The sequence below is a fragment of the Prionailurus viverrinus genome, chromosome C1, assembly GCF_022837055.1.
Source record: "Prionailurus viverrinus isolate Anna chromosome C1, UM_Priviv_1.0, whole genome shotgun sequence".
In the NCBI taxonomy this organism is placed as follows: domain Eukaryota; kingdom Metazoa; phylum Chordata; class Mammalia; order Carnivora; family Felidae; genus Prionailurus; species Prionailurus viverrinus.
In genome coordinates, this window is record NC_062568.1 from 54231828 (window position 1) to 54247455 (window position 15628).

A 15628-nucleotide genomic window follows, 5' to 3' on the forward strand; every position below is an offset into this window, starting at 1 on the left:
AAATTATTTTTAAACCTATTTTTACATGAAGCAAGGAAAGAAAGGTGAAGTTCCAAAGTTCAAAATGTGGACTGAATCATACTTTAAACTGTTCTTAATGATAAAACAGAGAATATAATTTAATCATACCTCCTTTTTGTCTATTACTTCCAATGCCTGTTGATGTTCTTGATAGAGTGGGTGTCTTCTGTCAGGCTTAAACTGAAAACGTGGTTTCTTTTTAACTGGGTCTTCAAGATCAAATGTTGGTGAACTGGTATCCAATAGTTGTGAAACATTTGGCACAAATATGAAAGGCTTAAAAACAGATCTAGAAGAAAAAGTCATAGAGTTGGCTTGTGGGGATAGTGGGGATAGGAAAATATTTAGCATTATGCTAAATCTTCTATGATTCCCTCTAGTTAGAAGGGCCTGGCACAGAAACAGTGTCCAGTGAAATTATAGTCCATCGTTTTCTACTGAAAACTCCATAGTTGAAAGGTAAGAACAATCCTCAATGTTACAGATTGAGGATTAGGATCTGGAATGAAATCACAGCAGCAGTATTAATAAAGTGTCCTCAAGTCTCACTCCATCTTCTTGAAATGATCTTTAATAACATGAAAGACTGTAACACTGAGAGAATATAAGATCATTTCTCAATGTAATGTGCATTAAGTTCTATGAGAGACACTAATGACTTAAGACAATTTTAACATATCTAAAATCCAGTTTTAGATATAACTTCAACTACTGATAGTTTAAGTTTTACAGGCATATATTTTCTAGATATGAGCGGATAAGTAACCATCTAAATCCAGCACAACTACATCATTTAATCCTCTTAGTATTCTTAACCATCTAATATTATAATACTGAAATCTGCAAAAGAAAACCATCTACTTTCTTTTCTTGACAATTTTAAATATATTTGGCCAAAGAGAGTAAGGATTACTGCAGACAAGAAACTATTAACATTTTTGTCCTAAAAAGTGAGAATAGTTATGGCAGGAATGCACATATGTAAATGGCAGCCTACAACCCGAACAGAAAATAGATCCAAAAATTATTGTCATATTTGTGTAAGAAAAAGTTAGCCTGGCAAAATCACCAACAGACTGATGACTATCCTAGCCCCTGACCCCTTGTTGGTTTACAGTATTTTGTGACTTTACCTCTCAGGATCAGGAGTCCCTGTAAAGAAGTGAATGCAAGGAAGGTTGGAGTCTTGAGGTAAAATAGAAACCATGCTTGCAGTGGTCAGGAATTCTCCCTCCATATTAATGCCACTTGGTTTATCTCGGAGAATTTCCATCATTGTTTCAAAAGTTATATTTCCTAGGAAAATCATTTTAAAAATCATCAAATACATATGAATTTGCAGGTTGACATGCTGCAATCATGAACTGCTTTCTCTGTTGATAATATATAACATGACATATTGGGATAAATTAGATATTGGGATAGGGATAAATTAGAGATTGACTACGAACAAACCTTGTATCATAACTATTAGTCTCATTCCACTATCATAAGGAAGATTTCTTAAAAAATATAAAACACACTAAATCTCAAAACCATTACTATCAGGTAAAATCTGTAACTTCCTAAGAAGGAATCAAAAATGCAAAATACACTCAATCTCGTTGCCCTTACAAAAATTTTTAAGGTGTATTTAGTTAGCAGTGAACTGACAATATCAGTAACTATCATCTGAGCCTATCCATTCTGGGAACCAAATATTAAAAGAATACAGTGCTTGGTTTCCAGTATTATACAAGGCGTTCTTTATAAAATAAAATACTCCTTTTCCTGTAATTTCTGTGGCTGATATTAATACTCTTATCTGAAAGTGTGAATTGTAACCTGAGTGGGAATGAAGGAAACAAAACACATTATTAGTTAGTCGGATTTTAATGACCATAAATCTGCTGGACTACTTAAAATATTTAAATGTCCATTGTGTGTGATAAGACAGATGGCATTATATTTTGTTTTCTGCTTTCATATGTAAAGTTTGATATTTTAAGGAGTTTTTTATTTTAGAAAAAGAAACTATTTTATCTCTTTAGCCAACACAACATGACCATGGTTACAGAGCCTCAGAATTCCATATTTGCAAGGCATTTCCACCAAAAAATTTAAAAATCCATCGTGCCTTCGGACATCTCTGCTCCTTGCTATACATATCCATGCTCAAAGATGTGGTTCAGGATCTAACTACCTCATGAAAGATGAAGAATCTTACCCCCTTACACAATGCAGTCCTCCAAAACGTAGCCCAGATATCTTCTACTCACATGTCATAATTCTCTTCCCTAAAATTTGACTCTCAATTCCCCCTGAATCAAATTAAAACTCCTTCATTTTAAAAAAGTATTTATGTTTAGAGAAAGAGAGAGCACAAGCTTGGGAGGTGCAGAGAGAGAGGGAGAGAGAGGATCCCAAGCAGATGAATGGTGAGATCATGACCTGGGCAAATCAAGAGTCAGACGCTTAACAGATTAAGCCACCCAGGTGCCCCCAAACTCCTTCAAATTAAAATTTACCATTAAGATGAACTGAAATAAGCTTTTCCTTTCATATAAGCATTCTTGATTTTTTGCACGTATAGCTTCTATCCCTGCCATTAGATTATAAATTCTCTAAAGACAAAAATGAGATTTTTCTCTATTTAGTTCTCATTCCTCCAACAAATACTTATTGAGCATCTACTAAATGCCAGGCACTGTCCTAGGAAATAGAGAGATAGACAGACAGATTGATATTGATGTACTTTGACACAGATATGTAGCTCTGTGAATGTAAAGAAGTGAAAGTTCCCTCATCCAGTTTCAGTTGGAGGTAACCACAGTTAACAATTCAAAAAGGATCTTTCAGGAAGACTTTCAGAATAGGTTTAAAAGCTTTCAAACAGGAAATTCTCATTATCAAAAGAAAAGTGGTACAAGAAAATAGCCATTTAAAGCAACACATCTAAGTGCTCGCTTCGGCAGCACATATACTAAAATTGGAATGATACAGAGATTAGCATGGCCCCTGAGCAAGGATACCATGCAAATTTGTGAAGTGTTCCATATTTTTTTTTCTTATTGTTTGATACAGAAAGAGAACATTTAATTTTTATTTCCCGTTTGGGGCGCCTGGGTGGCGCAGTCGGTTGAGCGTCCGACTTCAGCCAGGTCACGATCTCGCGGTCCGGGAGTTCGAGCCCCGCGTCAGGCTCTGGGCTGATAGCTCGGAGCCTGGAGCCTGTTTCCGATTCTGTGTCTCCCTCTCTCTCTGCCCCTCCCCTGTTCATGCTCTGTCTCTCTTTGTCCCAAAAATAAATAAAAAACGTTGAAAAAAAATTTTTAAAAAAAAAAATTTTTTTTAATTTTTTGCTATAGTTTTTATTTTTGGTAATTTTTTAAATTCTACTTTACTTTCCTCATTTCATTTTATTCTATTTTGTTGTATACATTTTTAAATTTTTTTAACACTTCTTACTTTTTTTTTCTTTTCTTTCCCTTTTTTCTCTATTCTATCAAGCTTCTTTCAAAAACCAGGCCAAAACGCACCTAGGATCTAGCTTCCTTTATTTGATTTTTTGTGTTGCTTTTAATTTTTTAATTTTAATTTTTTTATTAATTATTTTCTTCCTCAAAAATGACAAAATGAAGGATTCGCTCCAAAAGAAAGAACAGGAAGAAATGACAGTCAGGGACTTACTCAACACAGATATAAGCAAGATGTCTAAACCAGAATTTAGAATCATGATAATAAGAATACTAGCTGGGGTTGCAAAAAGCATAGAAGACACCAGAGAATCCCTTTCTGCGGAGACAAAAGAAGTAAAATACATTTGAGATTGCATCTCAGTTGTATGCCACGGCGGCAAGGATGGATGAAGCAGATCAGCGATATAGAAGACAAAATTATGAAGAATAATGAAGCAGAAAAAAGAGGGAAACTAAGGCAAAAGAGCATGATACAAAAATTAGAGTACTCAGTGACTTATTAAAAAGGAATAACATCTGAATCATAGAAGTCCCAGAAGATGAAGAGAGAGAAAAAGGAGTAGACAGTTTATGTGAGCAAACCACAGCAGAAAATTTTCCTTACCTGGGGAAAGACACAGACATCAAAATCCAAGAAGCACAGAGAACTCCCATTAGATTCAACAAAAACAGACCATCAACGAGGAACATCATAGTCAAATTCACAAAATACACAGACAAGTAAAGATTATGAAAGCAACAAGGGAAAAAAAAGTCTTCAATCTATAAGGGAAGACATATCAGAGAGCTTATGGAAGAAATTGAAGAAGATACAAAAGAATGGAAAACTATTCCATGCTTATGGATTAGAAGAATAAGTATTGTTAAAACGTTGACACTACCCAAAGCAATCTACATATTCAATGCAATCCCTATCAAAATCACACCAGCCTTCTTCACAGAGCTAGAACAAACAATCCTAAAATTTGTATGGAACCAGGAAAGACTCCAAACAGGCAAAGCAATCCTGAAAGTGAAAAGCAAAGCTGGAGGCATCACAATTCTGGACTTCAAGCTATATTACAAACCTGTAATCATCAAGATAGTATGGTACTGGCACAAAAACAGACACTCAGATCAATGGAACAGAATAGAGAACCCAGAAATGGACCCACAAACGTATGGCCAACTAATATTTGACAAAGCAGGAAAGAATATCCAATGGAATAGACAGCCTCTTTAGCAAATGGTGTTGGGAAACCAGAACATCAACATGCAGAAGAATGAACCTGGACCACTTTCTTACACCATACAAAAAGTAAACTAAAATGGATGAAAGACCTAAGTGTAAGACAGGAAGACATCAAAATCCTAGAGGAGAAAGCAGGCAAAAACCTCTTTGACCTTGACCGCAGCAACTTCTTACTCAACACGTCTCTGGAGGCAAGGGAAACAAAAGCAAAAATGAACTACTGGGACCTCATCAAAATAAAAAGCTTCTGCACAGCGAAGGAAGCAATCAGCAAAACCAAAAGGCATAAACAGAATGGGAGAAGATATTTGCAAATGACATATCAGATAAAGGGTTAGTATCCAAAATCGATACAGAACTTATCAAACTCAATACCCAAAAAACAAGTCATCCAGTGAAGAAATGGGCAAAAGACATGAATAGACACTTCTCCAAAGAAGACATCCAGATGGCCAACTGACACAGAATGGCTAACATTAACAACTCAGGCAACAACAGATGTTGGTAAGGATGCAGAGAAAGAAATCTCTTCTGCGCTGCTGGTGGGAATGCAAACTGGTGCAGCCGCTCTGGAAAACAGTACAGAGGTTCCTCAAAAATTAAAAACAGAACCAGCCCATGATCCAGCAATTGAACTACTAGATATTTATTCAAAGGATATAGGAATGCTGTTTTGAAGGGGCACATGCACCCCAATGTTTATAGCAGTGCTATCAACAACAGCCAAATATGGAAAGAGCCCAAATGTCCATCAACTGATAAATGGATAAAGAAGATGTGTTATTTACACACACACACACTAGAATATTACTCCTACCATCCATCACAGCTTTCTGCAATCTTTGGTTCACTGGCTAGCTGGTGTATGACTAAAATGAGGTCTTTTTTTTAGAAAGTCTCTCCCCAATTTTCCTCTATGACCTCCTAGTTTTATATGCTTGGAAAAAATTTATATTTCTAAAAGCATAATTCTACTAGAAAAAGGAAGTAGGACCACTGATACATAATTACATACTCGAAAAGCCAAAGAGGATGGAATTGAAGGATTTTTTTTAAGTTTATTTATTTATTTTTTTTTTTTTTAATTTTTTTTTTTCAACGTTTATTTATTTTTGGGACAGAGAGAGACAGAGCATGAATGGGGGAGGGGCAGAGAGAGAGGGAGACACAGAATCGGAAACAGGCTCCAGGCTCTGAGCCATCAGCCCAGAGCCCGATGCGGGGCTCGAACTCACGGACCGCGAGATCGTGACCTGGCTGAAGTCGGACGCTTAACCGACTGCGCCACCCAGGCGCCCCTAAGTTTATTTATTTTTGAGAGAGAAGGAGGGAGAGAGAGAATCCCAAGCAGGTTCTGTGCAGAGTCTGATGCAGGGCTTAATCTCACGAACCCTGAGATCACAACCTGAGCCGAAATCAACAGTTGATACTTAACCGACTGAGCCACCCAGGTGCCCCCCTAGAGGACAGATTTTAAAATTACCAATTCAATGGAGTGTCAGTGAGGTGTTCCTTTAAATAAATGAAAACACTCAACAATTTTTATAGATAAAAAACAACTACTTAGCAAATATAATAGAAAAATATTCCATTCACATTACCAGCCAAAAATATAAAATATTGAGAAAAAACTTAAAATTTTGTCCATTGCATCTCATGCTCCCACCTTAACAAACTAGGAAAAGAGAAAAATAAGCCCAAACCAAGCAGAAGGAAATAATAAAGATAAGAGCAGATGTCAATGAAACTGAAAGAAGAAAAAACAATAAAGGAAAGTCAACAGAACAAAAATCTGGTTCTTTGAAAAAAATCAATACAATTGACAAACCTCTAGCTACACTGACAGAAAAAGAGAGAAGACAAAAATTACAAAATTACCAATATCAGGAATGAAACAGGGATATCATGACAGACCCTGCAGACATTAAAAGCGAAAGGGAATACTATGAGCGACTCTATGCACATAAATTAACAACTTGGAAGAAATGGACCAATTATTTGAAAAGCACATATTACCTAAACTCACTCAGTATTAAACAGATTATTTGAATATCCCTATAACTATTAAAGAAATTGACTTTGTAGTTTAAAACCCCACAGAAAAGAAATACCCAGGCCCAGATAGTTTCCCTGGAGAATTCTATCAAATATTTAAGGAAGAATTGACAGCACTCTACACTGTCTCTTACACAAAATAAAAAAGGAGGGAACACTTCCTGATTCACTGTTAGGCTGATGTCAAAACCAAACAAAGGCAGTACAGAACAAAACAAACAAGACAGACCAATATCTCTCATAAATATAGATGCAAGAACCCATAACAAAATATTAGCAAACAGAACCCAGCAATACATAAAAAGAATTATATACCACAACCAAACTGGGTTTATTCCAAGGATACAAGGCTGGTTCAATATGTGAAGATCAATGTAACTTACCATATTAACAGGCTGAAGAAGAAAGAGAATCATATCAATTGACACACAAAAAAATAATAAACTTCAACATCTATTCATTACAAAACCTCTCAGCAAACAAGAAATGGAGAGAAACTTCCTTAACATGATAAAGTTAAGCATCTACAAAAAGCTATAGCTAACACTACACTTAATGATAAAAAAACTGGGGCACCAGGGTGGCTCAGTCGGTTAAGCATCCGACTTCAGCTCAGGTCATGATCTTGTGGTCCGTGGGTTCGAGCCCCAGTCGGGCTCTGCACTGACAGCTTGAAGCCTGGAGTCTGCCTCAGATTCTCTCTCTCTCTAGTCCTCCCCCAGTCACACTCTGTCTCTTTCTCTCTCAAAAATAAATACTAAACATTAAAAAAATGATAAAAAGACTAAATGCTTTCCCCCTAAGACTGGGAATAAAGCAAGGAAGTCAGCTCTTACCATTCCTATTCAATATAATCCTGGAAGGTCTAGCCAGAACTATAAGGCAATAAAAAGACACAAAAAGTATATTGATTGGAAAGGAAGAACTAAAACTGTCCCTATTTGCAGATGATATGATAGTCTATATAGAAAATCCCAAGGAATCCACCCAAAGGAGAATCTGCCCAACAACAACAACAACAAAAACCAAAAGCTCCTAGAACTAACAATTTCAATGAGGAAAGTCACAGAACACAAGATCAACATACAATGAAATAATAACAATTTGAAATTTTGAAAAAATGTTCTAATTAGAGAACAATTTATTTAGGCTCTATAGAAGGGAACTAGAGAACTGTTTTCTTGTTTAGGTTAAGATTGCAAATACTATAGGTCCTGCTTCCCTTCTACAATCCATCCTAAAGAAACAATTTTGGGGGCGCCTCAGTGGCTCAGTCCATTAAGCGTCTGACCTCCGCTCAGATCATGATCTCACAGTCTGTGAGCTCGAGCCCCACATCAGGCTCTGTTCTGACAGCTCAGAGCCTGGAGCCTGCTTCTGGATTCTGTCTCTTTCTCTCTCTGTCTCTCTGCCCCTCCCCTGCTCATGCTCTGTCTCTCTCTCTCTCTCTCTCTCTCTCTCTCTCTCAAAAATAAATAAACATTTAAAAAATTTTTTTAAAAAAAGAAACAATTTTGAAATGCAGACAAAACTTAATAAAACAAGATGTACACTGCAACATGGTAAAGACTAGAAAACGACCAAATAGCAAAAAATACTATCTGTTACTTGCCTGTGTCCTACCTTCCACTAGTTATTATGTTCCAGAAGGTCACAGACCATATCAATCATATCTGCTGCTATGTGATCTCAAGTCTAGCATAGAACAAGTTTTCACAAAAGATTTAACAACAAAAAAACTCAATATGGAAAACCTGGATAAAACTACACAAGTCTTAGAAACACAAAAGAAAATTTCAATAAATGGACAGCCATATCTTGTTCTTGAATAGGAAGGCAATATATATTAGATGTCGATCCTCCCCTAAAATAATCTATAGTTTTGATTCAATTCCAGTCAAACCTCAAAGAATGTTTTGGGAGGAGAAGCTGAATAAAATTATTGTAAAATTTATCTGGAAAATGATCAATCAAGGATTGTCAGGAACATTTTGAAAGAGCATAGTAGTGAAGATATCCTTGTCCTACCACATAAAAAGAAAAAAACAGTATTGCAAATTCCCTCATTTTGTTCTTTGTTCATACAACAAGTATTGAGTACTTACTGTGTGTACTTACACTGTTTTAAACAAAACTGGACAAATACAGTAATCTAATTTACACATGGGTTTACTTAGGAATTAATTTGATCAAGTTGGTTGACATTTCAAATCAGTAGAGAAAGATAATCCATTTAATCATTAGTACTGGGATCACTGGATAATCATTTGAGTGGTGAGGAAAATGGTAGAATCCTAATTCATACTTTATTTTAGAATGATTCTAGAATCATCATAATTTAAATTTGCAAAATAAAGTTATAAATATAAGATGTAGATAATCATTTCTGGGGGCACCTGGGTGGCTCAGTCAGTTAAGCGTCTGGCTCTTGATTTCGGTTTGGTCCGTGAGATCAAGCTCTGTGTTCGCACAGAGCCTGCTTGGGATTCTCTCTCCCATTCTCTCTGCCCCTCCCCTCTCTCACACACTCTCACACACTCACTGTCTCAAAATTAAATAAACTTTAAAAAAAGATAACCATTTACAGTATAGTAAAAACGACCTTTCTCAAAGGACATCAATGCTAGAAACCATTAAGAAAAATTCCATATAGTGCAGTATCTGAGAGACTCAGTCTCCCTCTCCCTCTGCCTCTCCCCTGCTCATGCTCTGTTTCTCTCTGTCTCAAAAATAAATAAACGTTAAAAAATGCTTTAAAAAAAGAAAAATTCCATGTAGGACAAAATCAACCATTATATTTTCAGTTTTCTATTTATGCCAGCTATTTTTCCTTTTTTCTCCTTCCTTGCCCTCTTGAATTTTTCAAGTGTTTATTATTTTACTTCTCCCCTGTTGATTATACATTCTTTTATCATTTTGTTAGTTTCTCTTGACTTATTACAGTCTGCCTTAAATTAATTATCCATTAACCCAAGGACCTTACAACACTTTAACTCCAGTTACTGCCTCCGGTCTTTTGTGCTATGCTCAGACATTTAATTCTACTGTGTTTGTCTGAGTCTTCTGAGAAGCAGATGCCATGACATATGGTTAAATGTACAAGGACTTTATTAGGGAAAATGACTATGAGGGAAAACGCCTGTGAGAGAAAATGAGGAGGAAGCTAGATTATGATGGAAGTCTCAACCTGGGTTTGGAAAGTTGAGAGGGAAGAAAAGTTGAGTTGGAAGTGTCCTAGAATGCCACACCATCTAAGAAAACCTTTGCAAGCCTATCAGGGGTTCCTTGACCCAAAGTCGGCCATTGGAGGATTCCCATGATCCCAGGAATTCCTTAGTCTCCCTGCCTCTTTCAGTCATTGGCAAGGAGCAGCCTGTGGGAAGCATAGTCTCAATACTACACAAAATCCATGCACGACATATTTTGAACACTGCAGCTATGGCCACTGGTCATAAAATTATCATTTTAAATACTCAATATTCATTTAGTTTTACCCACTTATTTCCTGTTTTTGTTGCTCTTCATTCACTCCTGCTTACCTTGCTGATATCCGAGATCATTTTTCCTGCCTGAAGAATGACTCTTACTATTTTAGTGCCAATTGGCTACTGACAAATTTTGTTTTATTTCAACTTCATTTTTGGAGGAGATTTTCACTGGTATTGAGTTCTAAATGACTAGTCATTATTTGTCTTCATCACTTTAAAGGTGTCCTTTACAGTCTTCTGGATTCCTTCCCATCTAGTAAAAAGTTAATCGGTCAGTCCCATATTTGCTCCTTTGAAGATAATATGTATCTTTTCTCTCACTGCTTTTAAGATTTTCTCTCTGTTGGTTGTTGTTTGGTTGGGCTTTTTCCTTTAGAAATCTTACTATGAGGGGCGCCTGGGTGGCGCAGTCGGTTGGGCGTCCGACTTCAGCCAGGTCACGATCTCACAGTCCGGGAGTTCGAGCCCCGCATCGGGCTCTGGGCTGATGGCTCAGAGCCTGGAGCCTGTTTCCGATTCTGTGTCTCCCTCTCTCTCTGCCCCTCCCCCGTTCATGCTCTGTCTCTCTCTGTCCCAAAAATAAATAAACACTGAAAAAAAAATTAAAAAAAAAGAAATCTTACTATGACGTGCCCAGGTATGGTTTCTTTTCATTTATTCTTGTGGTGTATAGAGCTTGAAGCTGTGGATTAATGACTTTTATTAGTTTTGGGAAATTCTTGGCCAGTATCTCTTCAAATATTGCTTTTGCCCCTCCATATTCTCTCTGTCCTTTCCTGCTGAGACTCCAATTACATATGTGTGAGACCTTTTCACTGAGTCTGAGATGGCTCTCACACTCTTTTTTTTTTTTTTACTGTTTGTTTATTTTTTTGAGACAGAGAGAGACACAGCATGAGCAGGGAAGGGGCAGAGAGAGGGAGACACAGAATGTGAAGCAGGCTCCAGGCTCTGAGCTGTCAGCACAGAGCCCGACGCGGGGCTCGAACTCACGAACTGTGAGATCGTGACCTAAGCCGAAGTCGGACGCTTAACCGACTGAGCCACCCAGGTGCCCCTCTCACACTCTTATCTATATTTTCTAAACTTTTATCTCTCTGCTTCGATCAGGAGAGTTTCTACTGATTTTCCAGTTAATAATTTATTTTGCCAAGTCTAATCTGTTATTAAACCAATCCATTGAATTCTTAATTGCAGTAATTAGAATGCTATAGTTCTATTATTTCCACTTGATTCTATTTATAGATTCCAGTTCTCTGATGAAATTCTCCATCTCTTCATCTAATTTTCTCGAACATATAAAACATGCTAATTTAAGTCAGTGTCTGATAAAGCTATGTGGGGAAATACGTTCAAGAATTCCATATATTTACATAAATGGATTAGAAAAAAGTTTAGGGTGGAAAGCTGCCACCATGGGGCGAAAGCGCCCAAGGTTAGCTAGCGAGATTATTGTAATGGGATCACGCGTAACTTGTTATATCACCTGCAGGAAATTACTTTCCATCTGGCGCCAATATACTATTGTGCTTTGATCACAAACTCCACTCGCCCCCCCAGACCCTATGCTTCTTACACACACAAGTTAACAATTACTATCTGATTGTTCTCTTCATGTTCACCACGTGTGTAAGATCTTGTTTTCTTCACATCACCCTGTGTGTAAGATCTTGAGAGCTCAATAAATACGCACACAAAAGCTTTGTTTGGGGCTCTTGTCTCCTCCCAGACACTAGTCTCTCTCGTATTCAATTCTATGTCTGCTCTCCTGCTGCACAGGAGAGAACTCCAGACTCCTAGTCTGTGACAAAGCTAGTTTGTGGATACCAATGGGTTAGTTTCTATTGTCTGCTTTCTCTTGGTTTTTGGTCATTTAGTCTTATTACCTGGCATGTCTGATAATTTTTTACCCAATGTTGGAAACTATGAATGAAAATTTGTAGAAGCTCTTCATATTTTCAACAGAAGATTTAATTTTCTTCTGGTAAACACACAGAATATAGGTAGATTACCTACTGATCCAGTTGTGACTGGCCTGGTCCCTGTTTCTTCTTTCTCCTAAGTGTAGTTTTTCTGGGCTGAAAGGCTGGGGTGTTTCCCAGGCCTCTTCTTGATTGGCAATCAAATTTAAGTTTTGTCCCTAAAGCCATGTGAGAGTCCCACATCTCTACTTAGCTTTTTAAGCAGTTAGCAACTACTCTGGTCTTGATTTCTCAGTGTCTCATCCTACATATGTGCCGCTTAGAAGTCAATGATTGCTTTAAGGAGAAATTGTGACAAGAAGGTCAGGTGCTTCTCAGAGTGTAGATAGTCTTTTCTTAATCTGTTGAACCTAGACCCTCATGTCCTAACTGTTACGGGCATTCACCTATGCCTTCATACAGTGGCTTTTATTCCTCCAGCTTTTTTGTTTTATTCCTCCAGATTTTATAGGTATTCTTAGGGGGAGGTTAGTCTAACACTAGTTACTCCTTAATAACCAGAAGCAGAAGTCCAGCTCTGTGCTTTTAACCCTCCACTGTTGTGCCTCCCACCAGTCTCTTTTTACCCTCACGTAGTATCAATTTCTCAATAACAGTAATGAACATGATAGACCCATATTGGAACAAGTACAGTTACAATAAAAACCCATAAAACCTATAGTTCCTGGTATCAGATATTTTCAGATACTTTATATTGACAATGTTTAGGAGCACCTGGGTGGCTCCGTCAGTTAAGCATCTGACCCTTGGTCTCGGCTCCGGTCATGATCTCACGATTTGTGAATTTGAGCCTCACATCAGGCTCTGCACTGATGGCACAGAGCCTGCTTGGGATTCTCTCTCTCCCTCTGTCTCTGTGCCCATCCCTGCTTTCTCTCTCTCTTCCTCACAAATAAATAAACCAACTTAAAAAAAAAAAAAAGAGGAAATGTTTAACTACTGCATTAAAATTAGTTCTAAAGAAACAAGTAACTTCAACATGGTTGACCACAGCTATTTGTTTGCTCTCTCCTAATACCCTACTACAATGACAGTAAAGGAATAAAAAACGAAATAACCCACAAAGAAAGCATGAAAAGCAAGCATTTCTGCCCCCTCCCATTCCCATGATATATGGGAATAATTAAAAGAAAAAAGCTTACAGCAAGTCTGTACTCAAGATGTGATTCTGTGACATTTCAAATTAAAATAAAACTGACTTCCATATAAAATTATGTTCCGTCCTCAGTCAGTCAACATGTTACCAACTGTTTTATGTTAATAGCAAATTTTCCATTTCTCCACAGGATAGCTATGACTTCAAATTCAAGAAAAATAATTTATAGATAACTTGTTATAGGAGCAAATCTTTGTTAATTTTGAGAAAATGCAGGAAGAAAAAAAAAAGGGGGTGTACCTGAAAACAGCCCTTCACATTAAAACTAAACAATAAAGCAACTTCTATCTATCCACTTCTATCTATCAGACACATAGCTTCTGCACCTAGTGAGATTTTAAAATGATTCAAATCTAAATTCCTATAAATGGCAAGTTTTAATGAAAACAGTGTCAGAACCATAACACTGCAATAATACAGGTATTTTGAAAATGTTTTCTGTATTCAAAACCTGCAATTCTCAAAATGAAGGGAGGATTTACATGATCACTTGACTAGGATAGCTATAAGTAATCCACTAGCACGCATTGAATAAGTACTGAGACCGCAGTAGCAGGGTTCAGTAAAATGAATGCAAAACACAGGGTGCAATTTCATTGCAATTTAAACTAGTTATTTAAAATACATGAGTGAATATAGATACAATTTGGATATACATGCAGCACAGTTAATAGCTATCAGGTAGCTGGAAAGACGAGAGGTAGGCTCTTCCATAGGAAAAATTAACTATAATGTACTAGTAGACAATTTTCTATGAAAGTATTGGGAAGACATTTATTCTTTTGGCAAAGCACAGAAAGCTGGATGAACTGTACTTTACACTTGGGAAGAAAAATAAGTTTCATGTCAGATGCAAGTCTTGCTATAATCATGTATGCATTTTAAATCTATAACTCAGTTATTTTGTAGTTAAATATAACAGAATTAATTATTCTGATGCAGTGGCTAATTAATTTATAATTACCTCTATTTTTTCTTTTGTCCAATTACCCTAAACCTTACGATTCCTGACATTTTCCTCTCCACCTGAATTATGTGTTGTTATTCTTCATTTTTTAAAAGGAATACCTGCTAATTTATGTCCTGAGCCTCTAAATTTATTGCCAGAAAAAAAGTACACAACAGCAATCTTTGTTACATTATCTGTAAGTTATGGCTTAATCCAACGAACAATCCTTTGTTAACTTCATCAAAAACACTTATGAAACACACACAACATATTACTGCAAGACACTGAACTAGGTGCTGAGAGAAATGTAAGTTCAAATAAGAGAGTCCATTTTTTTCAGTTTCATAGAGGAGATAAACGAGCAGTTTCCTCATTCATAAAATGAAGCTAATACCTAATTCATAGTTCCCTGGAGAACATAATGTAATCACTTAGCACAATGTCTAGCCCTTGATAGCTTTTAGTAAATGGGAATAGATATGCTGCAATTGCTACTCCGTCTCTACTTTTACAACAATAGTAAGTCTAAAATTATAATTCTTGGGATAACACATTTTGGCATTTTCTTTTTTTTTTTTTTTAACTTTTTTTTTTGTTTGTTTTTTTGTTTTTTTGTTTTTTGAGACAGAGAGAGACAGAGCATGAACGGGGGAGGGGCAGAGAGAGAGGGAGACACAGAATCGGAAGCAGGCTCCAGGCTCTGAGCCATCAGCCCAGAGCCCGACGCGGGGCTCGAACTCACGGACCGCGAGATCGTGACCTGAGCTGAAGTCGGCCGCTTAACCGACTGATCCACCCAGGCGCCCCCATTTTGGCATTTTCTACATATCCATCCACATGAAAAAAAAAGGATCATTTAAATAAACTATTTATTAAATGACAAACATTAAGAAACTTTACAGGAAACCTTTCAAACGGTAAGACATTTTGCTGGAAAGCAAAATGTAAGTAAGATACTAAATACTTTGAAAACAATGATATTAAGGCATTCTAAAAAGTCACAAAATTTTTTCTGCTATACCAAATAGATAACATAATTGCTTTGTTTAATGGATACCTAAGAGGCAAATACCAATCACTGATCTCTGAGTAGTTGCTTTCTCATTGATTTACAGAACCATATTATCCTTCAAGTGAAGGAATATATTAGTCACATATTTTGGAATATTAGTGGAATGACCCATTCAGTAGTTATTTCACTCAATAATCTTCTAAATAAAAGGTGTTTTTCTGGAGTTCTTCGGAGGCAAAGGGACAAAGATACATTACAAGTTATTTTTTAAGAATT

At 36.8% G+C, this 15628-nt stretch overlaps 1 protein-coding gene and 1 non-coding gene across 3 annotated transcripts in view; one reads left to right on the forward strand and one right to left on the reverse strand.

Moving 5' to 3' along the window:
- SCRN3 (secernin 3) overlaps nt 1–15628 on the reverse strand; it is a 32846-nt gene that overhangs the window by 4021 nt on the left and 13197 nt on the right. For both annotated transcript variants that reach the window (XM_047869453.1, XM_047869452.1), the window contains exons 6-7: nt 1155–1317; nt 130–310 (exon numbers count right to left, since the gene is read on the reverse strand). In XM_047869453.1, the coding sequence (XP_047725409.1) occupies nt 130–310; nt 1155–1317 (344 nt within the window). The remainder of the gene's footprint in view (nt 1–129; nt 311–1154; nt 1318–15628) is intronic.
- On the forward strand, nt 2960–3063 carry LOC125174164 (U6 spliceosomal RNA). The gene has a single exon (XR_007155294.1). It is a non-coding gene; the product is annotated as a U6 spliceosomal RNA (small nuclear RNA).